Here is a 26,186-nt window from a genome sequence, read left to right as displayed (position 1 = left end):
GGGATGAACTCTTTTTATATCACCTTAAACGTCAGTGCTGTACACAGAATGGGAAGTGCTTTGAGTCACTGCTCCGAAACCTTTTAGCGGCATCCTGGAATAAAACTGCATTTCGAAATAAACGTTCATCTTGAGACTGGAAGCGATTACAGGGTTTAGTAAGGACTGAGGAAGCAACTGTGATTCTCCAACACTGGCTCAACGCTGTACACACAGAAATCAGTCAGCTACAAAAGTGTCCTGGAAGTCCAAGTTTCTGAGTGCTCCGAACTCCTCCTGAGCAGCGCGTGTAATGCCCTACAAACAGACAAGTTAATTCAAACACAGCGAAGAGAAAAGTGCTGCTTTCAGCTACGCCCAAGCAGCTCCTCCAGGCTGCAACAGGAGCATCAGCCCGAATGGAAGCACACAAACAAGAGAAAGACCTTTTCCACAAAGGAGTACAAACCACTGTATTTACAAACCGATCAAGCACAAGTAGCCCTGCACAGAATTCAGATGCTGTTTTCATCAGGCTTACGACACACTTCAGATTCTAATGCTTTGGGTTTTAGCAGGCATCTTTTGAAATGAAAGTTGCAAATAACCTCCAATTCAGTCAGTCCCTTACACTTAATAAATACAAAGCATCAAGAATCTTCATGGTATTGAGATGCATAGAACTGTTAAATGGTTCCAGAGTCTTGTAAGAAAAGAACTAAAGTCCTTTGTTACGGCAAAAAATATTGTTTCTGTTCTTCAAGGAAGAACGGCCCTGGTGGTGTGTTGAAGTGCCAAGACAAGCAGGGGGATGAGGCCATTACTGCATGCCAAACCACTGCTCTTGATCTGCCCACTGTGCTGCTTCGCTGTCACTGCCTTCCAAGTCCCCCTCTTCTCCACTCCCCTCCATATCATCCACATCTTCTTCCTGGGTTGCATCTGTTGGACTTTCCTCTTTTTCCATTTTCTGCATTCCTTCCAGTGACTTCTGATCATTTGGATCCAAACTGAGCAAAGTAAGAAAAGGAAAGAACTGTCCTAAATCTTTTATTTCCTTCTTTAGTTATGACCTTATTAACAAACCTCATCTTCTTGTCTGCACTTCCTGTTTAACATCATCAAGACGTCTATTTTAGTAGATGATGCAGCTTCACCTCCAGCTGACTGTAACACTGAGTGTTAGATCTTTATATAAACTAGTTTTGATCCCCAAGAACGTGCTTATCTAAACATCACACTCCTCCACAAAACTTCGTCAACTCTTCCAGATAATACTAATTATAAAGTAACGTAAAAGCAGGAAAGATTTAAATTGCTATAAGTAACTATGTGCAAGTGAAAAGCAGCTGACCCATTTAAGCTATGTAAGTTTGCAGTGGACATAATAGGCTATATTTAAAGCAAATGTAACTTGTTGAAATCAAAACATAGTAACAGTTAATATGGCAACACCATCAAATAACATTTTGGTTATGCTTAATTGAATCACACTACTTAAATGTACTTAATAGCTCATTTTTTATATAGGGCCTTCTAGTCTAAAGGAATGGATCTTGAGGTGTCTGACTATATAATAATTCATAGCCATAAATGCCTTAATCCTTCAGTCAGTCAAGGAACTGCATGTCTAATGGCATATTCAGCATTAATACAGTCCCTAAAGTTTGCACATCTCAGTTCAAAGCTTTATGACCAACTAAGTCATGAATGGGATGTCATTTGTAGGGTTTTAAGGGAGAATGATGTAAAGGTACCTCTGATGCACATCCTAATCTATTAGTGGCTCAAGTTTTTATTTAGTCAAGTTAATTGGTTCTTATAAATATACTGCAGTCTCAGTCTCTGCTTTACCTTAGGGCAATACTGTACTGGTCCATCGCTTCCTGGTACTCATTGACAGCTACAAGAAAGTCTCCCAGTATTCGGTGCAGAACACAGTCACTCTGATTAGCCAGTGCATTCCTCAGCAAAGCAATTCCATCTTCGTACTTCTGCTCTCTACCTGTTTACATGCAAAACTACAGCTTTAATTAATAGATACAACAACGAAAAGTCAGAGTGTACAGAGTCATCACAAGACTATTTCCTCCTTCAGAACTGTAGGGGGGGACAGCAACAATATACTTCTTGCAAGATTAACTCTAACCAATGACTTTTTGTTGCAATAATGGCTACATTCACTATTAGAGACACTCTGGAATGAGAACATTTTGTCTGTAATTGTTTTAAGTGCTGCTGTAATATTAGCTGCTAGATGCAATTAATTCCTGTGATTTTTCCTTCGGGATAGAACTGATAAATCCCTGGGTCGTAACATCACATCACTTTATTGATGTGATTCCTCACATCAATAAAGCTGAAAAACACTCTTCCATGTAAAGCAGCATGCTTTAAGTAAATTGACATGGAAAAACCCAAAGGAACTTACTAAGAAGTTCTGCTTTCTTTACCACAGCTTTAATGTAATCAGGTCTTTGTGTCAGCGCTTTGTCCAGTAACGTCTTGGCTTTCTCCTGTGTGACTGGGTCCTCGAGACAGACTGTTGCCAACAGAGTGAGTGTCTGGGCATTTGCTCCCAGGGTTTTATACACATTATTTGCCATAACCATGGCTTCACGGATACTGTTGGACGCCAGGTAACATTCAATGAGGCCTGATGAGACGAAAAGGAAAACATTTCAGGTTTTGAATTCATACTACAGACACTCACCCCTCCTCAATTATTTGCACTTAGTAGCACTCTAGACTTCAAACACCTGACACTCCAATAGGCAAATACAAATTCCAATGGAGAAAGCAACTCTACATTTTAGCTTATTCATTCTACACATAATTGACTTTATCACTTTACTTATAGACACCTAAATACACCTAATCTTTTTCTCCAGTTCCTGTACGGAGATATGAATACTTCAGCTGGGCTCTTCAGAACTATTTACTTGAAGCTGCTGTAAATATGACAAAATGAAGCTCCCAGTGGAACTAACCATACAGTTAACATCATCATCCCAAAGTGATCTGCTCAGAACACCCAAGTCTGTTTATATCCAGATTAAACAAAGGGAAGAACTGTCTATTCTCTTGTCTAATCATCAGCATGACACCAAACCAGTAGTGAACGTGTGAGTAGCTTCACTTCACTCACCTTCATAGCAATCCAGCCTGCAAGGTGCAAGACGTATTGCTTCACGGAAGTGTATAATTGCTTCCTGGACTCGGCCCATGTTCCTAAGAGCAGCTCCTTTCAGCAGGAGAGCTTGAACACTGTTACTATTCAGCTGGATAGCTTTGGCTCCTAAGTATAAGGCACGAGAGTATCGTTTACTGTAGAAACTATGACACCTATGGAAAGACAAGAGGGGTTGTAAACATGTACTGGCTGTGGTGCCTGTGCACATTCACAGAGGTTTAAAAGAAGAAAAATAAAGGCAATTACAGGCAACTACTGAACTTCTTGCATTTGAAGGTAAGAATACATGTTCAGGGGAAAAAAAACAAACTTTAGGAGCTTAGAAAAAAAGCAGTATGAATATTAACTGCTACAGCTATTTAATATATCATTATTAGTGCACAGATGTGTTAACTCTGATAAGTTTAAACATACAGAAAACAACCAAAATAGGTATTTATGGATAGTTAAGTTACCCCCAAAACAGGATAGGAAAGCACCTGGTGAACAAAAACTCTGAATCCACTGTATCAACTGCAATCCACTGCCTGCAGCAAATCAAGAGCTGAGATAAGAAAGGCAACAAAAGAACTTACCCCGATACCACCCAGGGTTCTGCATGCTGATCAGATATATTGAAGAGACGGCAGCCTAAGTTCTCCACATCCTCTAATCGACCTTCACGTGCCAATAAGTAACCGTACACATCCATTCCTAAAGAGAAACGTTTCAAGATCCATCAGCAAGAAATGGAAAGTTCATTTGCACCAAGAAAAAACCAAACCAAACCCATGAACATCTACTTTAAACTGTACCTCTACCAGTAATGGTTCCAGATACACAGCTTCTGAACTGAAAGGCAGGTACAAGCAGATACAGCATTCCCCTGCATGTCTGATTGCATGTAGCTGCTACTCTAAAGTTACTCATCAGATAACTACATTATGTACATGTTCTTTTAGGATTTACGCACCTTTTATTAGGTAAGGATCCAGCATTTGTGCTTGTTCAAATTTTAGAATAGAGTTCTTATTATCTCCAGCTCTGAAATACAGGTCTGCCAAGCTCCCCAGTAAGTCCACATTATCCCTCAGCAATGACTTCTTCTCTAAAGAGCTTTAAGAGAAATAAATGCTGTTATTAATGCCATTTTTAATGCAATTATATATAAATATTAATACATTATTTGACTGTATCATGCCCTTTGAACTCTTACCAAATGGTATTTATTGCTCTTGTATTGTCTCCAGTATGCACAAAAGCATATGCTTTGATCCACACGGAAAGCCAATCCAAGTTAGGAATACTCTGAATCACATTGATCGTCATAGAGGCCACTTCAGCACCTTTCACCGACAGCGAGAGCAAGCCTGTGCAGGAGCAGATATACATCAATTTCAGCCATTACAAAGTGCTTTTAATACAAATTAATTGTCTGCAGACCAGAAACTCAATCCCTTGACAAACATAAACAAGCAGCTTAACACTGATTTTATAACATGCATGATGTAGGCATTATATGTTACATGCAACTGCAAGACAAGTTACCTAGTCCCAAGCATAATTCAAATTGTAGTAGTGTTTAATACTGAAATCCCAGCAGCGTGCAGACACCTACCTAGTATGGCATCAAGCGCTAAAGGACACTGCCTCAGTACTTCCTTGTAGCTCGTAACAGATGAGCGTTCTTGACCTGCTTTCTTGTATAGATTTGCCAACATCATATTGATCTACAAGCAAGAGAAATATTGGTAGAGTCAAGTATGAGAAAGGAGAAATCCTCACAACTTTGTCTTCAAGCATGCCTTCCTCCCTCCTCTTCTGGGCAAAACACAAGATTACCTGCTCTTCTTCTTATCATATAGTACAGAATTAAAGTAAATGCTTCTTTCTGAGCCTAAGGATAAACTTTACATTATTTTCATTTTCACAGTACATCTTGAAATCTCAACATCTTTTTCAAGATATGCTGAGCAAGGACTTGTGACCAGTCTGCCAGAACAAACCTTTGGGGTCCTCTGTCTGGAAGGAATTCCATCAAGAATAGCAATGGCATCTTTATCTTGCTTCAGCATTGTGTAACATTCAGCCATTTTGTATTTCACTTCAATTTCTGATGGTAAACACTGAAATAAAAGGGAAAGATTGAAGTACAAGGTTGCTTTAGTTGGGTAAAAGATCTGAACACAGCTTCCTCACTAAATGCTTACACTATGTTCCTTCCAGTACCTGAAGGGGGCCTGTAGGGATGCTGGAGAGGGACTCTTTGTTATGAACTGTAGTGACAGGACAAAGGGTAACGGGTTAAAACTGAAACAGGGGAAGTTTAGACCGGATATAAGGAGGAAATTCTTCCCTGTTAGGGTGCTGAGGCACTGGAATGGGTTGCCCAGGGAGGTTGTGAATGCTCCATCCCTGGCAGTGTTCAAGGCCAGGTGGGACGAAGCCTTGGGTGCCATGGTTTAGTATGAGGTGTCCCTGCCCATGGCAAGGGGGTTGGAACTGGATGATCTTAAGGTCCTTTCCAATCCTAACTATTCTATGATTCTAAATCTAGTGCAAGAAAGTGACTGATGGCAGTACGAGCCTACTGCTGGCTCATACTGCTCCTGTCTTACAATGAAAAACATGAACTACACATACAAAAACCATCTCATGTTTGAGACCACAGTAATTTTTGCATTAGAAAACACGACATTAGTGGGTTTGGAACAAATTAGCTTTAAATGTCACATTTACTTGACATAAACCCACAACCTAAGGTATTCAGGAAACCTGTAGATGTGGTGTTTAGGGACATGGTTTAGTGGTAGACTTGGTAATATCAGGTTAGTGGTTGGACTTGATGATCTTGAGGGTCTTTTCCAACCAAAATGATTCTATGATTACTGAGTCAGACACATTAATTTAGGCAGTTAGTTTTTCAGTACCTGGTTAGTTTTTAAATACCTGGCTTTGCGGAGTTGTTGCAGCATTCCCAGTTGAAGGTCTTACTTTTGAAGTTTTACTTAATGCTTTTTTCTGCTGCAAGGCCATCGTATACTTACTCACAGCGTTCCTATACTCCTTATCATGGAAGAGAGAGTCAGCATGATACACAAGGAGCTGGTATTTCTGAGATGGTGAAAACAGCTCCCTAGAAGAAAAGCAAACAGAAAGGCTGAGATCAGCTGCTGCATAAGAACCAGAGCCTTACAGAACCGAAGTAGCTGTAGTTTTGGCTTCAACTTCCAACTGTTGCTGCTTCTTTACTACACCGGAAAGACCCTTGAGTATCTCCTCATAAAGGGATTATCTCACCAATTTACTTTATCTCTATACAAACAGAGGTAATAGCCGCCCCTGACACCTCATCAGCAACACCACCTTGTGTTTAGCTGCTTGGCCACTGCTTTCCCTAAGGGAGCAGCCCCCATCCTCCCCATAACAAACCACATCAACTCACATTTTGTTTGAATAGGCTCAAAACTGAAAGCAACCCCGCTCCTTGTACTGCTCTCCTCATCCTAATCCCCATGCTCCCAAACTTTACACCCCCCCTTTAGAACTCTCCCAGTATGTTTGCAGAACAGTTAGGGCTTCAGAATGGGTTTGGGCTTCAATTAGGGCCTCAACCCCATTCAACATGACAAATTGCACCTTATAGGACAGTCCTGAAAAATAATGGGAACTAATTGAGTCAAGGGAATTTCTGTGACCACTGGAAGGAGAGAATTGCCGCACTAATAGGATATTCATGCTGTAACATGCACCCCGAAGGGTACAGGCCGTGCTGCTCCTCCTGAACGCCGGGAAAGGCCGGGAGCAAGAACCCGGCACCAGAAGCAGCTCTAACATCAAACCCACTTCCATCCCTGGCAATGCTCAAGGCCAGGTTGGACACAGGGGCTTGCAGCAAGCTGCTCTAGTGGAAGGGGTCCCTGCCCGTGGCAGGGGTTGGAGCTGGAGGAGCTTTAAGGTCTCTTCAACCCAACCCAGTCTATGGCTCCAGCCCCCAGCTCGGTCCCGCCTGGCCGCTCCTTCAGCACCACCGGCCCCGCGGGAGGGCCACTCACGGGTTATTGCCGCTCATGGTGAGGAGAAGGCCGCTGAGGAGCCGCACGTTGGAGTGGAGCCCGGCGGACGCCATCTCCCGGACGTGCTCCACCACGCTCATGCTGACCGGGACCGAGACCGAGACCGGGACCGGGCCCGCCGCCGCCGCCACTCCAAAATGGCGCCACCGAGGGGGCCTCGCCCGCCGCCGCCGCCAGGGGCCCGCTGCGCTGCCGGACGCGCTGCCTGACAGGCGCACGGCGGGCAGCCCCGGGCGGCTGTGCGCCTGCGCAGGGCTGAGGCGGGAAGAAGGGCGTGAGGGGAGCTCGCAGGGAGCGGGAGGAGCCTCTGTCCGGTGTCGTTATATAGCGGAGACATCGCCTCTGTGTGCATGGCTACTGAGTCTGGTTCATTTTTCCTCTTACAGTGTTATTTGCCGGCTACGGCAGGTAAATGTGATTGAGGTCTGAGAGACAGCGAAGCTCCTGCCTTTAAAAACAGGTAACTGAGGAGAAAGACCCGTCAAAATGTGGGTTTCTTCTGGGACACAGCCAGGGGAAACGCCTTACTAGGGCCACTGTTAACTACAAGGCGTAGACTGAAAGGAAGGGTGAATCATAAAATATTTTTTCCCTTTTATTGCAAAAAGGCAAAATATGGCTATATTATATATTACATACATGTAACTGCTACAGCAAATCGTATCAGTGGGAGCTTTCAGTTTGAACATGCTGTCAGTGCTGTCTGGAGGGCAATACACCTCTCAACATGCCAAGGGGTAAACCAGGACTAGTGCAACTGACAGAAGCGTGTTGGTGCTGTATGGTGACAGTGGAACACATATTGCCACAAGGGAAAGAGACAACTGAATAAACCAAGCTTGGATTTGCAGTTCCTCAGGAAGCATCTGACCGATCGGAATGTCATGGCTCTTTCCAGTATCGTGTGATGGTTGTGCTTGAATCGTCCCCACAAAGGGAGCCTCAGACTATGCTACAGCATAATTACATACATATTATCTGCATGTGTTACCCTTTGAAGGCATTTTAGTACCAAGGAGCACTGCCCTGCGGAGGCAGACCTGCTAAATAACCAGGTACGTTGCCACAAACTATAGCCCCTGTATTAACCCCCTGTTTTCAGTGGGAATGATTCACTCCAACTGATTGGCATTACACAATAATGATGGTCTTTTCACCCACCTCTGATTTAGTCAAAGGCCATCCATAAGACTTAAAGCAGTTACCACATTAATTACAAGCCAAGTTTATTGAAAACAAGGTAAAAACCACTGCACTCGACAACACAGCGTGAGAGGCGTGTTTTCCGTGGACATACAGTACTGAGACTCTAGCCAGTAGAGCAATCCCACAGCTCCCCCTGCCCCACAGGCAAGCCCATTTCTTCTCTTAAATACAAGCCCCATTTTAAATGCCAGCTGCAGTCACTGATAATGAAGCAGCTTGGATCTGAAACAGCATGTTAGAAATCACTTATTAAGCACCAGCTTAATATTTGCTTACATTACCCAAGTTACCTTTTTGTTCCCTCTAATCCCTCATTGACTGGTTTGTGGTGGGGTTTTGCTTTTCTTCATAAGCACTTAATTCTTCCTTGGTATAAAATATATCCAAAACAAAGGCAAAATACCTAAACACCTTGCTGTGACAATGTTTAATGTTGTTGCTGCTTTGCCTCTTCACTGCCCAGGACCTGACAGACTCTTGTTCATGAACTGCCTCTTCACAAAGCAGATCCACCACTGCAGAAGGAAGCACAAAGTCGGACTATACCCAGAAGGCCTTTCCAGGTGATAAAATAGTGACTTAAAAGCATTCAACCTCTGACAAGCAACAAATGTTAAGGCTCCAATTTTGCACATACAGTTTTCCACACTGGTTTCTGCTAGAATTTAGGTGAACAAGAGGACAGGAATAGACTCAAATTTATAATGCAGGGAGTTGGAACTAGATTACCTTTAAGGTCCCTTCCAACCCAAATCACTCTATGATTCAATAATATAGAATATTATATATAGAAATCTGTAATATATATAACATATAATACATAATATATAGAGAATACATATTATATAATATAGGGCTCTGAATTAAAGCAGGACATTCTACTTTATCTTATTTCTATTATTTTAATTTTGCTGTCTATTCCAATATAATTATGAAAGGATGCATCAGAAAGCTATGCCTTTGAAACTAAATTAGCCCAAATAATTTCAATACTAAATGCAGTCACATTTGCACATGAAACGTATGAACAGTCAGGAGGACATTCACTCATTGATTAGCTATTTGTTTTTAATCTGGATATGAGACAAAAGGGTCTGCTTCAAAGAAGCTTTCAAATCAGAACTGCCTGGAAGATGAACAGCATCATTCCTGCCTGTGGATTTCCATCTGAAAACCTTGCCAAGAGCAGATGTGCAATACTTTGAAGAGTCGAACCAGACACCACTTATTACTGCCCTGCTTTTTAAAGTAACCTAAATTGGCATTCACTGTCTTGCTGCATTACAGATTACATTCATTGATAACTTGCAGCCTGCTATTTCACTAGCCTTGTAAAAGCCAGGAAGCTTGTGCCAAAGTCATCCACACCTGATCCCTCCCCCATCATCTCACTTCTCTCCACAGCAAACCTCTCATTAGATCTGTGATGATCACATTAAACTCTTACCTTACTGGGCTTGTCACTCTGAGGATCAAATACCTTCTCACAAAGGCGAAGACCAGTTTCTTGCCTCAGCTGCTGCAGGTAGGCCCTCATCACCTCTGAAACATAGCACAGGAAAAAACAGTGGAAACTGAGGCAGCACCAAATCAAACTGAATGGAACAGAGAAACAACAATTACTGCTTACAGCAGGAAGTGAGTTTTCACATCTGTAGGTACTCATCAGCTGGCTGAGTTGGTTTGCTCAATTTACAGCCATAACTGGGATTTTTATGGTATTTTTATTTTAAGGATCATACAAACTCTTTTCTGCTCTCAGATACCTTTGCTCACTGTGGGCTTCCTATTCTGCCAGTGCAGCAGTTAGCTTGGGCTCCATTACAGATTTTATCTAGTGATTAATGCTGATGCAAAAGGGAGACTCAGATCCCTATTTGTTCTGTCAGATCTATGGATCCAGGGAAACCACTGCCCCCCTGAGGTCAGAAAATCCAGCTCTGCTCCCCTCCTAAAACGGAACTATGGATTTAGAACATTCAGTTTTAACAGCAGTATCTCTTACTGCAGTTACAAAAAATGCAGCTGGTAAAGTAAGAGCCCAAGGAAGCTTTTTGGGATGCTGGATTAGCCTTACCTTCCTCCTGCTTGTTGGCGGGTTTGGCGTAAATGGCATTAAGTGGAAAGCCAGGCTCCCCGGGGATTGGGAAGTTAGTGATTCCCAGTGTGTACATCTCTTTCTCTCCTTGGCCTTTGGAGTTACACTGGAAGAACCAGACAAACAATGGATTAACAGTTACAAACAACAGCTGATGTAGTGATAGAGCTGTCTGTTTTATCTGTAACACATAAAAACTCATCAGGAAGAACACAGTGTTTCTTTGGAGATCTACAGACTTGGCTAATCAGTGGCTCTGACAATAGGGAGGGGGGTCAACAGGGTGATTTGTGCCACTGGGAAGACAATATCAGCAAATCCTTTCCCAAGTATCCCCAGAACAGACTCAGTTTTCCTCCTGCACAGAAATTCCACTTTTCTTACCTTTTGCAGCTTTTTCAAGCACTCAGAAATGTAGAGGGTTACATAGATCAGTGTTCTGTCAGCCTCGTTCTGCAAAGCAAGAGCAAGCAACGGGAATGAGTTTAAGCCATTCTGGCCTACAATTTCCCCATGAGAGGGAAATGCAATTTATGGCATTTACCCAGCTTTAATTAAGTGGGAGGAAGGGAATTTATTGTTATCTAGCAGAACTATTTCATTGAAAAAATATTCACAGCACCAACCCACCAAAGAACATCCATATGCAAAGTATCTTTAAGAATTACCTTAATTTCATAATTTTTGAAGAAAACATTAGCTTTGAAGTAGTAGATGGCTTCATCTATAATATCTGTGTCCTTAGCTAGCAAAAAAGAAATACAGAGTTAAACAATGCACCGTTAAAGTACATTTGGTCATAACTTTTACTCTCTGAAACACATAAATAAGGATTATTGCAAAAGCAAAACCTTGGTATTCACAAAAAGCAGAAGTCAGAAAGCAATTGTTGCTGTGTGAAACACCAGGGAGCTCAGACTGTTAACACTTGAAGTTCCTGGTCTTAGCAGGAGCTTGAACTCCTTTCTTCTCCCCCCCACCCCCTGCTATGATTTCTTACTTCACAAATGGCAGCATTTCAGCAGCTCCCCACTTTTCTACCAGTTGAATAACTCACCAGAGTTTTAACAGTGTAAAAGTCTCCTCGGGACACAAAAATGGTTTTGGAAAAAGATCACATAAATTTCATTGTCCTCTTCAAAACTAAGGGTGAGGAGCAGAACACACTTCTGGATGCCAACCACCAACTCCTTAAATTCAGTATTTCCTTTATATTTCCTTTCCCAAATTGAACCACCACGTTACTGGGGAATAGCTACTTAATGTGCTGAAGGGGAATCCTGACCAGGCTGCCTTTGGACCCTGTTGGGATGCCTGTAACTTCATCTCAATTTTACCCTAAAGTGCTGCCTAACCTGCTCTTGCCCTTTAGAGCAGCCGAGTGTCACCGACCCAAAGCCCAAGTTCTCTGTAGCTAAACTTCCACTTCCTCTGACAGCAGAGGGTTCACAGCACCATGTCCTCCTCAAAACTTACTGACGAGCACAAGAGGAAGCATGAGAATAGTAACCATAGGCTTTAATTACTGAAACAACTGATTTAGCTAGAGCGTATTTCTCTGTGCGTAACTGTTTGCTATGATTTGAACAACTTAAGTATTTGAAAACTTCTCTATATAAAGTGCAGTTTATAGAAATATGAACTAGAAATAGCACTCCATTTCCAATCAACTCATGGCTCCTCTCACCATTCTTGCTAGTGCTGGCTTGGAGCAAACTGAGAGATGATGATGAGCTATATACAGGCAGTGGTTTCAGAGATTATTATAAACTTACTTTCCCGAGGTGCTGGGCCTTTGAACTGGCTTCTGATGGGTAACAGTGCCATGTTCCCAACTAACTTGGTGTCTGAGTCCATTAAAGTGGAGTGGTAAGCCTAGAGATGGCAGGAACAGATAGTTATTAACGCTGCTGAAAAATAGACATTTCCATGTCTGATCATGTGTCCCCTGTGTCAAGTAGGAGTCAGTCTAGTTTGTTAGTGATGCTTCCAGTATTTTTTCCTTGCACAAACAATGTCTGTTTTCTCTTTAGGCCCAGATCTCAGAGCTATTCTGGTCGAGACCATGGAAGCATCATCACTGGCACCACTTCTGATCACAGTGAAGGGAGACAGCATAAAACAGGTACGGGGAGGCTGCCAGACCCCATTCTGCACAGCACCAAGGCAGCAGCAGCCCTGTTCTCCTGCCTCGGTTATGGGGCCATGAAAGTTAGTTGGCCATTAAATATGACTGTATTTTATTTGCATGTCTAGCTAATAATATTAGCTAATAATAAATAAAACGAGGCTTAACATGAACCCACACAGCCAAAAAATAGACCCTTCTGTGCACTGTAAAACTGGTCTAAGTAAAAAAAAAAAAAAAAAAAAAAAAAGACAAAATCCTTTCTGCATGTGACAGATTCTCCCTGGAAAACCGATTTTTAAGCACTGATGAGTCCAGCTTTAGGCACTTTCCAAGCATTCCCACCAAGAAGCCTTCACCTCCTCACAGCCTATGTTTTGTGGGGGGAGAAGGGGATGCAGCCAGGGGCGTGTGTGTGGAAGCAGCATCCCCTAGCAGAAAGAGGTGTGAACAACACCAGAGCACAGCACTGCTTTTTACCACCCTCTTCCTGGCTGCAACCGGGGGATCCCCGGCAATAGGAGGAAGAGGAGGAGGAAGACGAGGGCGTCGCCCTTGCAACAGCCTCCCATAAGCAGCAATTCCCCTCTTTCACTGGGGTTTCTTATCGCCCCTTTGGTCCACCAGCAGCTGCCCAAGGCCGGCAGAACCCCTGTCCCAGCCCCGGGGGGAGCGCTCTCACCCCCCCGGCCCGGCCCCACCGCCGTGGCCGCTGCCCTCCCCTCTCCCTGCCGGCACGGGCAGGTTAAGCGCCGGATGCGAAGCCCCCTCACCGGCATCTCGAAGGGCAGAAGGCAGGTCAGCGGGGCCGGGCAAGGGGAAAAGCAGAGAGGAGCTAGCAGCAAAGCTTCCGCCTCTGCCTCCGCTGCAGGAAATGAGGCAGCAGAGGCGGTACGAGGAGGGGAAGCCGAAGCAGAGGCCTGCGGCGTGCACCGCCCCGAGAGGCACCGCTCCTGTGAGAGCATTGCCAGCACGGCGAAGGTGCTCGGAAGCACACGCAGAGGGGGACTTGGTTGTTTTTTCGTTCCCCATGGAATTTCCCCCTTCCCTCTTACTTTGCAGTGACCAGCACTGCAAGTAATCCCTCCTTAACCTTCCCCATGCCACACTTTCCTTCTCCAGCCACCGTAGCATCTTCCTTTCTTGCTGGAAGAGGTGAGCTCCTGTCTCCCGCAAGGGTCAGTGCTTGACAAGAGTGCAGGAGAGGACGCTTTGCTTGCAACTGGTTTTCTCTCCTGTGCATTTGCAGCACTCCTGGGCATTGTGTGCTCTGCCCTAACATGCAACAGCCGCAGCCAGCTGCTGGGCACTCGGTGTAAGGAAGCACAGAGTGCGGCCAAACACATTGTGTCCGGTGGGATGCAGTATTTCAAGGTGCATGCTCCTGTTACTATCAAGCCATAACGTCCCATATGACCCAGTACACTGAATTTGTCCCCTGGTAGATGACTCCTGGCATGATTCAGGAAGAAAAACTTGAGAGATTTGGAAGTGCATCAGGGTAATCTAACTGCAGGGCTGGGGTTTGTCCTTTTGACATGTCACAGGCATCACTTGTCCTGAAGAAGCACCAGTCTGGAGGTGAGGGAAGCCACCAAAGGTTTCCCAACGTTTGCATTGTTTAATTCAGCCAAATCTGGTCCTGCCACGAGTTATGTGATGAGCCTCTGAAGAGATGATGTTTTTTCACAGCTCTTCCTGGTGACTGCAATGGCTATCTTGAAACTGAACTCTCAGTGTTCACTAATTGTGCTGGGAGTAAGGTTTTAGAAATGCCAAGTATCACAAGGCTGGCAATTTTTGCAAACCTGGCTTTGAAAGACAATTTTAATAGCTCTTAGGTGACATCTTATTTTGCAGTTTTGGGTTGTTCCCATTTAAAAGACTTCATACAATCATCCATGGCCTCCACGTAAGGACGCAGGGAAGGTCTTTTCCTCTAGACATGCAGCATTTGCTCATCTGTTGAACCTCCCTTCCTGTTTTGACTGTGCAGATGCTTATTTCAAAAATAAGCACCAGAGCAGCATGACCATTTAATCATTTACTTAAACAGACATGTAGAACAACCCTACTGATGAGTAAGAAGAAAAATTACACCTTCTGGACTACAAGCAAGAAACTACAGAACTAAACTCTGTACCAAGTCGCTATCACAGCCCAGGCTTAGGTAAGTGAAGTTGTCTTCAAGTATTTAATCCTTGATTTGGTTTCCTTTAAGGGGTGTCCTTGCTCTCAGACATCTGCTGACTGTTCCTACAAAATGACATCAGTTATTCTAGTGAAATACTTGGCTGCACATATCTTGTGAGGATGGGGTTAATTTCTAATACATGGACTATATATAGGTGATATGCCTACATCTAAGCATTCACTGATGTTAAGCATTTCACGGTTTAGAGTATTTGTTGCTGAATTCTTTGTTAGAAACTGTTAGTTAACATGACTGCACAAGACCATCACCAAGTTCTTGTTTTCTTTCGAGTGTTGCGCTGCGCTGAAGATGTTATTGATGTATAAATCACTTAAAGCCATGCATGAGTTGTACAGAAAACAGCCTTAAGAAAGCTTAAAATCTGGGCTTTTCCAAAGTGAATGTAAAACACTCGTCTTCCTCAAGAAGCTGGGTTTACCAGATGCCCCTTTGAAGCTGCCAGTCAGCTCTTTGCCTAACTCAGGTTCAGTTATCAAGTACAATTCTTTCTCTCATAATGAAACTACTTGCTTATCTCCAGTACTACTTATTACAACCTATTGATGTTCAGTGTTACCCCTTTTGCAGATAATTGTTTTCAAGCATTCCTGTGCTTAAATGAGATACATCAATATGTGAGGACCTTGTATAGCCCATGTGTTTTATAACACGCACGCAAGAATAAAAATTGTTTATTAAAATAGTTACAAGGGCATATAGCTCACTTTTCATTATAAATAGTAGTTATCTTACAGATAAAACATTGAGTATGTTTGTGTAGGAGTGGATTTTCTTTTTCACTTTTTAACACAAACAAGGTATTTTCTCCTCCCATATTTGAACATTCATTTTTTACTCATCCACATGATCTTGAAAATATTCATCCACAAGAGCAGATTTATCTTCTTCACATTCCTGCCAAAAAGAAAACAGAAAAGGTAAAACCTGACTTTTCCCCTCGTGGCTGCTGCACCTAAGAAATCTTAGTGATCTTAATGGTCCCTTCTGACCTTTCAAGCTTAAAAGACATTACTCATAAGTGTATTACAACTTATATTATGGATTCTTTTTAAGGACCCATAAGACTATCTTCTCAAAGAAGTACTTTACCTTTGGTTCTTTAAATTCAAGATCTTCTCCATACTGAATCGTAAAGTCTATGTGCTGCAGGACTATGTTTATGCTTTCCTCATCAGAGCAATCAAAAGGGAGAAATCGAACCATACCATAGTCATCAATCTAGAGAAGGGGTTCAAAGGATGTTAGTCAGAAAATGCAGCGAGTTCTCAATCACAGTACTCTAAGCTACCTCCTTAAATCACACTTAGGTGTTCCTTGTCTGAAAAACCTAATAATATAATCTGAAAAAAATAATGAGTTAAAATAGGCAAAAAGTAAAATCCTCAAGTGCCTGAATGTCTTTCCAATCCTGTCTTTGTTAACAGTCTGGTAGGTAAATACGTATTTTTGGGGTGGGGAGAATGATTATAGAACATACAGTATCAATAACAGCAATGAAGTCAGCAACCACACAGTATGGTTTATACGTACAGGACTGAATTTAAGGGTACCAGTTAAAAAGCAATATACCCACCAATCCACATATGGATTTAGTCAGCTTTTTAAACATTTTGCTTTTCAATATATTTGTAGAATCTTCAATCATAGAATACATATCTGGATCCAAGTACCTGGGAGAAACAAAGTCACTGTTAACATGGAAAGAATCCTTGGCTACAGAGCAAACAAGTCATTGTGCTTTTAAATAGCTGCCAAAAACATTTGTGATCCAAATGAGCTAACTGTATCAGAACTTAAAATGTGTAAAAACAATTTTTGTAGATATTTGAATATCTCACAAATGTAAAAATAACACATACGTAATTCAGTATGGTCAGTATCAAAACCCTGATATGATCTGTTCTGGTTTAGGTTTTGAAGTACAGCAGCCTGCAATGTCATTCAGAATAAGTTATTCAAGATAACTAGTTACAGAAAAATCCAGAGGTAAGTACAAACATGGAGCTAGCTTTTTGATTCTGACTAAACTGTAAGCATCCCACCCAGGCATTTAAAGCCTATGTTTGATATCAAACAAATGCATCACAGAATCATAAGTTAGGGTTAAAAAGGATCTTAAGATCATCAAGTTCCAACCCCCCTGCCATGGGCAGGGCACGTCCCATTCCAAAAGAGTATGTTTTAATTGTGGGAAGCATGAGATTGAATTTTGAATGGACATTGCTTCCTCATGTTACATGATAAAAGTAGGTTTTTGGAACTTACTTTTCTATTTCCTTCTTGGCTTTCTTGCTCAGCAAATCCATTTTGGTCATAATGTTAATCTGTGGAATCTCTAAAGATATCATTGCACTGAGAGCTGCCAGAATTCCAGAGATAAACTGAAGGAGCATAGAAATGATGTAGTTAAGCACAGAAAAACACAACACCAATACACAGACACTCAACCACAGACCAAGTCTAGCTAGTGAATACATGAAACATGAACACAAGCCACGTGAGGAATTATTCTCTGCTGGGAAAGGGAGGTGCTGAGTATCCCATCTGCCATCATATCTGGATCTGCCACTGAAAAGGGCATGAAGAAAACCCAAAGCCCGTCCCTGGATTCATACTGCTAGACGGGAAAGCAGCCTGCTCTCCTTCCAGATATGAGAAAGCCCTCATGGAATGACAGGAGAATTTTGCTTGGAAGGGACTTCTAGAGGCTATTTCGTTCATACAACTACTAAAAGCAGAGGGAACTTCAAAGTCAAATCAGGTTGCTCAGGGGTTTTGCCTGGTCAAGGCTTGAGTAGCTCCATGAACATTCACTACACAGTCTCTCCATGCCCTCTTCCCACAGCACAGATCTGCTTTACATCCAACTGGAATTTTCTTTGGTGTGACCTGTATCTGAGGCAACTGAAGAATGCAATCACATCTCCCCCAGCTTAGCATTCTTCCTGCTGGACTAAACAAACCCCACTCTGGAATTGCTCTGATTCTTTGTTCATTCTCAGTATGAACTTTTACAACGGATTTTGAATAGATACCTTAAAAGATTCCACCATAAACTGAGAATCCACCAGAAAAACTCCACAGACACGGAATTCCCATTGCTGGAGCTGCTCCACCAGCTGTTTCATCACTGGCAGATGTGTGTAGAGCTCGATCTGACCTGGAGAACACGCAAAACATCAGGCACGCAGGAATGCGAAGCCAGGCGGAACAGTTATCTACGCTATAGTACTGCATATGAAGGACACCAGAACGCTGATGTCTGCTTACCTGGGCAGTCAAACAGCACATAGTCATCCTCTACGTGCCCAAGGCTTTCCTCCAGCCAGTTGAAGTTATTGGCGAAGTATTCCATGCAGAACACGAGGCCGCCGTTGGGTCCGAACCGTAGGGAATCATCCTCCATCACATCATCCACCTCTATTAACTCGCGGATGTCTACAACAACACGCACGCACAGCGGCCTCAGCTCGTTCGCTCGCAGCGGTGCCCCGTACCGGCCTCCCGCCGCCTCCCTCCTGCGCTCCCTACCTGCCGTAACCGGGTAGCTGAAGAGCTCCGCCGCCGGGTCCAGGTTTACCACCTGCACGGCGCGGCCCAGCGCCTCGCAGTGCTGCAGCATGGTGGAGCAGTACGTACTCTGCAAGGCGCACACAACCGCTGTCACGGACCGACCGCGCCGCTATCACCTCCCCGCCGCCGCCCGTCCCCCGCCTCACCTTCCCGCTGCCCGCCGGGCCCATCACCAGCTGCGCGTACCGGGGCATGGCGGCGGCGGTAAATGTCCGCTCCCGCGCGCCGTAGCTCGCGCGATCCCGTACCGCCTGGTAACGGGGCGGCCCCGCTCTACTACGGCGAGCCGGCGGGCTCAAGCCACGGCTCGTCTCTCTCGCGAGACGGCGGCGGCGCTGTGGAGGGCGCACGTGCGGCGCGGGGTGTGGGACCCACCGGAGGAGGACGAGGAGGAGCCGCCGCCGCCGCCGCGGCCTGAGGGGCCTCCCGGGTAACGCCAACGCCGCCGCTGCCCCGGGGCTCCCCCTCCCCTTCGTCCCGGTGCCGAGGGGCCTTTCCCAGCCGGCTGCCAGCATCCTTCCCTCCGCTCCGGCACCCTCCCTGTGCCCCGCTGCTGCGGCTCTGCCCGCTCTCCCTGTGATCCCTTTCGTCTCTGGTACCTCAGCGTCCTCCGTTCCCTCAGCTCTGCCCCCACCTCACCACGTCTGTGATCCCATTTGTCTGACACACCAGCACCCTTCCCCTTTCCCCCCACCCTCCCCTCACTTTTATCCCCTTCGTCCCTCATTTGGGAGCTCCATGGGTCCTCCCAGCATCTTTCCCCTCATTACCACCGTCTGCTGCCTTTCCCTATCGCCTCCCTGTCCCCCCATTACCTCTGGCATTTCCCCCTAGCTCTCTTCAAAGCCCAGGCACAGCTTGTGCGGCAGCTTGGCTCCGAGGCTTCCACACATATATCCTGCTTGCTCCCAGTGATCCTGGGGCAGTTATGCGTTTCAAACTCCTCTCCTGTTGGCCCCCATCTTCTAAACCCCTTGCCTGTAAAAGTGTGCATGCAAACCACTATACCAGTTGGTTGAATTTCATTTTCCTGTTCTGTGGTGTTGGGGTTTTTCTTTGCCCAAACCTGTCCTAGGACTAGATTGTAACTCTTCAGGTACAGATTTAAATGATTCCTGTTCTTTGCCACTGTACTGGCAGTACCTTCCCCCCTCCCTTAGTGTTCCTGCTGTTCATATACCACTGATTTAACATGATGCTTCACATCTTAACTCAGTGTATTCTGTAATTCCATGGGGTGTTCTTGCAGATCTTTCTTAATTTCACACTTTTGTGGCACTTTGTTCCCCCCCCCCCCCCCCATGTGCTAAAATTCCATGCTGTTTGATATCTTTTGCAGCCTTTTCCCATGTATTTTTTGATTATGTCTTGACTCCTGTTTTTAATTCTCTGATTTTTCCTCCTCTTAGGATTGTACCTGTTTTCTCTGGGATCCATCAATCTCTGGGGTTCCTCTTAAGCTGGGGAAGATGTGAATAACTCTAACCCAGAACTTAGGTCCTGCTTTGTTTTGTGACCTCCAGGCGTGTGACATGGCCACGGATGTAGCTGAGCCTGTGGTCCCTGACTGCAGAGGAGAAATAAGGAGCGGTGCCAGGTCAGATGGCGACTACCCCCTTCGGGTTCTCTACTGTGGAGGCAAGTGCTCAAAGATCAGTTGTCCGTGATTCTGACAATGTGCTGTTTGTGAGGGCAGCCTAGCAGAAACAGTGAGAGCATCAGAGATCCTCGTTCGGTCAGCTTTTATTGAGAAGCCAGACCATGGTCAGCTTGAGCTTTCTGATTGTCTTTCAGCAGTTCTGGGGGCTGAGAGATGGAGGGTACAAACAGCTTTCTGTGAGTAAAAGAAGTGTGAGTTGTGCTCAGATTGTGACCTGTTGAACAGAGATCTCTTCCTGCAGAAAGCCAGTAAAGCTTTTAGCACAGAAAACACCTTTAAGCATTAGTAGGACAGTAAGAAATAAAGTTAAGAGTTCATGAAAGTAATTGCTGCGCTGTGTTTAGAATTATCGTTTACTCATGACATTTGTAGTTATGTGGATGAAAGCATGAGTTTTAGATAAGGATGTTATGTTCCTTTGGGCTTGAGTGCAGTTGCAGGGGGTTAGGAAAGAATCCCTGTGCTGTGTGAAAGTTGGGAGGGTTGGTTTTGGTTTGTGCTGGGTCGAAGCCCCTCTCCTGGACACTGACAGCTCTTGGTAAAAGGAAAGCCAACAAAATCACATGGTAATTTATTGGGAGTATGTTTTGCCAGGTAGAACTGGTGTTTCTTTCTGTAGCCTTTCCCAAAGCTGTAGGCACCTCCTATAAAGTACATTGAGTCAATGTGTGGTTATAATCTTAAGTTATAAGAAGTCACCCCTAACTTTAAAATGCCTTTTTGAATTTAACACTAAATGGAGAAGTTATTTTTGTAATCTATTTTTTTTCTCCCTTCTTTCTCCAGTCTGTTCATTGCCAACAGAGGTGAGTTAATGTTTTTGTTGTCTGAGTTTCTTCTTTGTGTCTTATGATTTCTGAGAATGAGGATTCTTTCTGATCTTTTCTGCTTTTTCTTAAGTGTGGCAGTTCTGTGCTTCACCCCTTCACATCTTTAGCATGATGTGAGGTTTCTTGTGTGCTAGTAAAGTGTTTGTATTCAGTCATCTTAAGGAGAAATGGCTGAGCTGAATAGCCAGTGTATTGTGCTGTATTTGTGATGTATTTTGTAGTTATTCTGGTAGCAACATTCATGTGACCTTTCTTCTCCAGTACTGCGAATACATGCCTGATGTGACTAAATGCAGACAATGGTTAGAAAAGAATTTTCCAGATGAGTTTGCAAAACTCACAGTAGGTAAGAATCTTCTGTTTTCTGACTGATCTGTACCCTCAGATGTATTGAGAAATCTCGGGACAGTTCTCATCTTTTTCCTTTTCCCACTGTATCAAGTATGAAAGTTAATCATTTTCTTAAGAGCCTACCATGCTTTTGGATGCTGTGAAAATCTGTTTGATAATGTCAGAAAACACTGAGTAAACAGTGTGCGATTTCTATAGTGATGTTTGAGCTTTCTTAAGGTTCCTCCTGTAACCAGTCATCCATGCATTTGTTTCCCGTCAGAATTTTATGTCTGTGGATGGCTGGAGGAAAGGTCATTAATAACAGGGAGCTTGCAGATTTGCATTTGGAATTTCAGTATTAACACTATAAATAATTTCTGTATCTCTGTTGAAATGATGTGAAGAGACTGCATTGAAGCTGTAACTGTAACTGTACCTTTGAGCTAAGGCTTTTCTGAAGTCTGATTTGCCTAAGTACCATAATAAAGATGTAACATCAGTCAAGGGGCTGCTGCACAAAATGTCACTGTACCTGTTCTGTAAGGCTGCGGTGGTCTGACCCCTGCCTTTGTTCTCTTTCCTGCTCCTTTCTGATGTATTTCAGAAAATTCCCCTAAGCAGGAAGCTGGGGTTGGAGAAGGCCAAGGAACTGCGGGGGAAGAAGAAGAGAAGAAGAAACAAAAGAGAGGCAAGGTCTAAATAGTTGATTGCGGTACTGATTCATAAGCAGTTTGGGGCATCCCTTTCTCACCCCCTGGTGTGGACTCTGGCACAGATTTCCTGTGTTTTGGTTGTTAGCTGTGCTTTGACTTTACACAGAAGACACCAAGTATTTTTCTTCTAGTGATAACAGAGTTATTGCAGTGATAGATGCTGATGGAAGAAGTGGATAGGACTAATAGCAAGTGAAAGATGACTTGCATCATGTGTCTTATTGTTCTGTTGCACTTGCTCAGGGAGCAATTCTTCTCAACCTAAAATCAGCTGGCATGCTTCCCAGAATACTTGTTTCTGCCCCGTTTAACAACAGTTTATAGGTTGCTGGCAGAGTAGAACAAAGACTGCTTTCCTCTGTTCGTGCCTCATGACACTGCTTTTGCCTTTCTAACTTCCTCCCCTCCTCTGTGTTCAAGTAACAGGATTTGGTTTTATGCTTTTAATACTACCACCTATGGCTTCGTTAACAGCTGTGTCTCTTCCCAGCAATACTAATGAAAAACATCTTCAAAAACCAAATTTGGAAGATATATATGAAATAATCTAAGCACATTTATCTTTTGTCATTGGAGTTCTTTCTGTTTAATTAATTAACATACTTTCCACTCTAAATCCAAATGCTGAGGTTATTAATATGCATTTATCTGTGGAGTGCCAGTTGTGTCTATAGTGCTTCATAAATTATGGTTAATAGCCCAGTGAAGTTCAGATTTTAAGCCACGTCTCACTGCAGATGTTTTATTTTGGTGGCTTGGTAACCAGTTATGTTTATTTTGTCAGTAAGCTATGTGGGGTAACAGCAGTGATTTACGTTCTGTAGCTTGGATGCTTTTCCCAGAGACTTCAGGACATTTTATTTCCCATTAATTTAGTGTGTGAGGTGGTATGGTTAGACTTCTGTCTGGCTTTTGGTTCTAAACTAGTAGTGTTTAAAATATTTAGGGATTTTTCTCCTAGAATGAAAAGTTTAATGAAAATGTATGCTTTGGTGCTAACTACGGTGGTATAAAATTGACTGTAAGAGAGAGGGTGAGGAGAAACAAGCAAAAACTTAAGTAAGACACTGCAGAAATTTACTGAAGACATTTTAAGACAGAAATTTACTGTCTTAAATTATCTGATATCAATTTATAGTGATGTGGAGTTGAAAGTGCTGTATGTTAGAAAAAGAACTGGTCACAAGGGGTTAGTTTGCTTGTCATAAATTCTTTATGTTTTCATGCTGAGAAGGCTCAAGGACATGAAACTCTGGTTACCCTGAAGTAACTTGATGAGTGTATACACAGTTAAGAGATCTTAATCTGACTTAAGAATCTTAATGAGTGGAATAGATCTTTTGCATGCTTTACTCAGACTAATAAGCGCCTGATAATGTGAAGTGTTCCCTCAGGTTGGCCTAGACACAGACAGTAAGAAAGCTACTAAATCATGTGGAATTTTGGCAGTCAACTACTGTAGCTGGCTTCCGTTCCAGAGGCACAGTGTTTCATGGTAGCTCGCATATAGATGGATGGCTCATGCTGGGGTCCTGCACAGGTATCTGCTGTCTAACCCAGTGGCCTTAGCAGGCACATCCTCATGTAGGTGGACATAAGTAAGTTCCTTTGCATTAGACACAAACCCTAGGGATGTTAAACTCATGAAAAACATTAAAGTAACAATTTATTCCTTGGATTACAACCAAAGAACAATTCCTGAAAGAGGGGTTAAATGTAGACCAAATGCAAAGATTAGCAAAGTGCAGGGAAACCCCCTCTTTCAGTAATTGCAGTGGGGTTCTGCTGTGCAAGCTGTACTTGAACACACATTTGACATGCATTTATTGTTATATGGGACCTTTCTTAGATAACAATTAAAAACCCTAATGTGAGACAATGTGCAAAATGTATTTTTGTTTACCAACACAGATGTGAGATAGCAGCGTCTTTGTTTATAGGGGTGACATCTCATCTTACGTGCTCTTTTTCTTTGATGAAGTATGACATCATGTAACCTTATACTCTGTTTTAAAGGTGGAAGGGGCCAGATAAAACAGAAAAAGAAGACTGTACCACAGAAAGTTACGATAGCTAAAATTCCTAGAGCAAAGAAAAAATACGTCACAAGAGTATGTGGCCTTGCAACGTTTGGTGAGTTGACTTTTGCAGCGTGGTATTTCTTGGGTTTAGATGTGCTTGCCTTTAACATCATCATGGTATTTCTTCTGGTTGTATTGCGTTAGGTGATCAACTTCCACCTGAGTCCTGGGGTACTTTTAACAGTTCTAAAAGTACAGTGACTTTTCTTAGGGATAAATTATTAACGTCCATATTTCCATGGTGTTTTCAAACAAATAGGTTTACAGGGTTTTTCGCACATTTTGATGTTTAACAGGACAGCCACTTGGTTTTTATAACAGCATCTTACTTCACACATTGATGACAAATTCTGTTAAAAAGGTAGGTTTTAACCTTGGTTTTATTAGCAACACACATTGCATATTTCCTGCATGAGAGTAACAATCTGTTTTCTTGAGGGATCAGTAACACACACTGGCTTGGTGTGAACTGGGAATGAATCTTTGTGCTTGGAAGCCAGTCTCAGAAATCATTAGGGTTTCTGAAAAGAACATAGTGAAGCACTTCTGGGGAAAAACTTGTTCAATAATTATGAGGTTATTCAGAACTGGAGGTGCTTTTTAAATGGTTCTTTGCCTTTCTAGAGAGTGCACACAGCCTTGAAGTGCCTCAACAGAATGTGCAGAGGATGTTCAGTGATTTTTACCTTGAATAGTTTTCTAGATTTGTGGAGTCAGTTGTTTGTATGTCAACAACAGACTTTAGCTTTCAGTGGAAGCTGTAGCAAAGCTTTAGCTGTAAATTGCCACCGGTTTTTCAACAGTTAAAACAAGGTTTTGGTTTTAAACTTGAGAAAAATACCTTTATGGCAATGTCTGTACTGAAACTGCCCATTTTCTCATCAACAGAAATTGATCTTAAGGAAGCACAAAGGTTTTTTGCTCAGAAATTTTCCTGCGGTGCCTCAGTAACAGGAGAAGACGAGATCATCATTCAGGGCGATTTTACAGATGACATTATTGATGTAATCCAGGAGAAGTGGCCTGAGGTAACAAACCCTTTCTTCTGTCAGAACTCCAGTTTTCCACAATAGCCTGTGCCTTTCCAACGATTTTGAAAAAGGGTTTATTCTTTGGCAGCACAGATTGGTGTGCGTAATTCAAAGAGCAGTTGTTGCCTTCCCACCTGTGAATTGTTATGTTAAGGAGTGATTAAATTTGAAGTCAGATGTTGTTTCCTTTGTCCAAGGAATGGCAGATCCCTCTGCATGTAGTGCTGTTACTGTAGATAGGACAGTGAGAAAGGCATGTCAGAGTAAGTCCAGCTGTCAGATATCTGTGGCTTCTTTGTGACTGTTCCTTAATGGTCAGTGCCTGAGTATTCTTACATTGCCACCCTATTTTTAAAAGTCTCTTAAAATAGTCCAGAATTAAACCAACCAAACAAACCCCCACACACTTGTGCTTCAGCAGGAGAGATTAATTCGGGGTTGGACTAAAATGTTGATGGTTGAGACGTTTGGTTGTGCTGCTGCAATCACAAGTGTGTGCTTTGACCCTCCCTTGTGCTGTTTCCTGAGTGGAGGAGTTCTTTCTGAAATAACTGTCTAGGCCTGTCCTTATTCAGAGCTCCAGAGGCTCAGCTGTGTCCTATAAGCATGTCCCTCATGTAGAATTTACAGCAGGGAATCTCGGATGGTGCTGTATGCTTCTCCCACACTTCATGTACAGTGGTGAATATGAAGTGAGACATCTAAGAAGAAAATAGACGTAATATGCTGTGTTTTGGCCTTTTTTGTCCTTAGGTGGATGATGATAGCATTGAAGATCTCGGAGAAGTCAAGAAGTGATAGTGGAAGACTACCTTTATTTAATTATATGGTTAATAAATGATGTAGCCAAAGTGAGGCTTCTAAATCCCTCTGCTCTGCAGTGAAGCTGTGGAGAACCCATATCCTTGGCATTTTCACTGTTTCTGTATAGGCTGCTTGGTTATTTTTGTTGTGATACTTGCCAAAGTTCAATTGGGGTTTTATCATGCTTACGCATGAAGTAGATCTAAATAAAATTACTGTTCCTCACGGAATGTGGTTTATGTTTTCTTTACAGCTGCTTTCCTCTAGCAGTCTTGCAGGAAAACAAT

General features: G+C 43.2%; 4 protein-coding genes across 5 annotated transcripts; 1 reads left to right on the top strand and 3 right to left on the bottom strand.

Moving 5' to 3' along the window:
• Positions 1-420: 420 nt before the first annotated feature.
• On the bottom strand, positions 421-7,310 carry ANAPC7 (anaphase promoting complex subunit 7). 2 transcript variants are annotated; one of them, XM_057422608.1, is made up of 11 exons: positions 7,207-7,310; positions 6,101-6,287; positions 5,158-5,277; positions 4,770-4,881; positions 4,368-4,521; positions 4,125-4,267; positions 3,748-3,865; positions 3,128-3,324; positions 2,411-2,635; positions 1,834-1,984; positions 421-989 (listed from the first exon to the last, which is right to left on the bottom strand). In XM_057422608.1, the coding sequence occupies exons 1-11, from the start codon at positions 7,305-7,307 to the stop codon at positions 800-802; spliced, it is 1,698 nt and encodes a 565-aa protein (XP_057278591.1). In that variant the 5' UTR covers positions 7,308-7,310; the 3' UTR covers positions 421-799. The 2 variants fall into 2 exon arrangements, with proteins under 2 accessions (XP_057278591.1, XP_057278592.1); XM_057422609.1 differs by lacking the exon at positions 7,207-7,310 and having other exon boundaries at positions 6,199-6,287.
• Positions 7,311-8,436: 1,126 nt separating this feature from the next.
• ARPC3 (actin related protein 2/3 complex subunit 3) lies at positions 8,437-13,624 on the bottom strand. The gene is made up of 7 exons (XM_057422660.1): positions 13,433-13,624; positions 12,307-12,406; positions 11,200-11,276; positions 10,916-10,984; positions 10,511-10,637; positions 9,881-9,975; positions 8,437-8,948 (listed from the first exon to the last, which is right to left on the bottom strand). Exons 1-7 carry the CDS (start codon positions 13,622-13,624, stop codon positions 8,886-8,888), a joined length of 723 nt encoding a protein of 240 aa, XP_057278643.1. The 3' UTR covers positions 8,437-8,885.
• Positions 13,625-15,533: 1,909 nt separating this feature from the next.
• Positions 15,534-18,644, bottom strand: GPN3 (GPN-loop GTPase 3). Its single transcript, XM_057422636.1, has 8 exons — positions 18,594-18,644; positions 18,406-18,514; positions 18,145-18,312; positions 17,910-18,034; positions 17,140-17,255; positions 16,448-16,544; positions 15,964-16,092; positions 15,534-15,768 (listed from the first exon to the last, which is right to left on the bottom strand). Exons 1-8 carry the CDS (start codon positions 18,639-18,641, stop codon positions 15,706-15,708), a joined length of 855 nt encoding a protein of 284 aa, XP_057278619.1. The 5' UTR covers positions 18,642-18,644; the 3' UTR covers positions 15,534-15,705.
• A 1,326-nt stretch (positions 18,645-19,970) lies between these two features.
• Positions 19,971-26,129, top strand: DENR (density regulated re-initiation and release factor). The gene is made up of 7 exons (XM_057422637.1): positions 19,971-20,085; positions 20,894-20,913; positions 21,199-21,283; positions 21,875-21,958; positions 24,000-24,116; positions 24,953-25,092; positions 25,849-26,129. Exons 1-7 carry the CDS (start codon positions 19,980-19,982, stop codon positions 25,891-25,893), a joined length of 597 nt encoding a protein of 198 aa, XP_057278620.1. The 5' UTR covers positions 19,971-19,979; the 3' UTR covers positions 25,894-26,129.
• Positions 26,130-26,186: the final 57 nt, after the last annotated feature.

Source organism: Pezoporus wallicus, unplaced genomic scaffold, assembly GCF_028554395.1.
Source record: "Pezoporus wallicus isolate ANWC-B61680 ecotype Strahan unplaced genomic scaffold, APGP_CSIRO_Pwel_v1 contig_9942, whole genome shotgun sequence".
Taxonomy (NCBI): Eukaryota; Metazoa; Chordata; class Aves; order Psittaciformes; family Psittacidae; genus Pezoporus; species Pezoporus wallicus.
The sequence above is the reverse complement of the archived record's forward strand: the minus strand, read 5'-3'. Positions and strand labels throughout refer to the sequence as shown.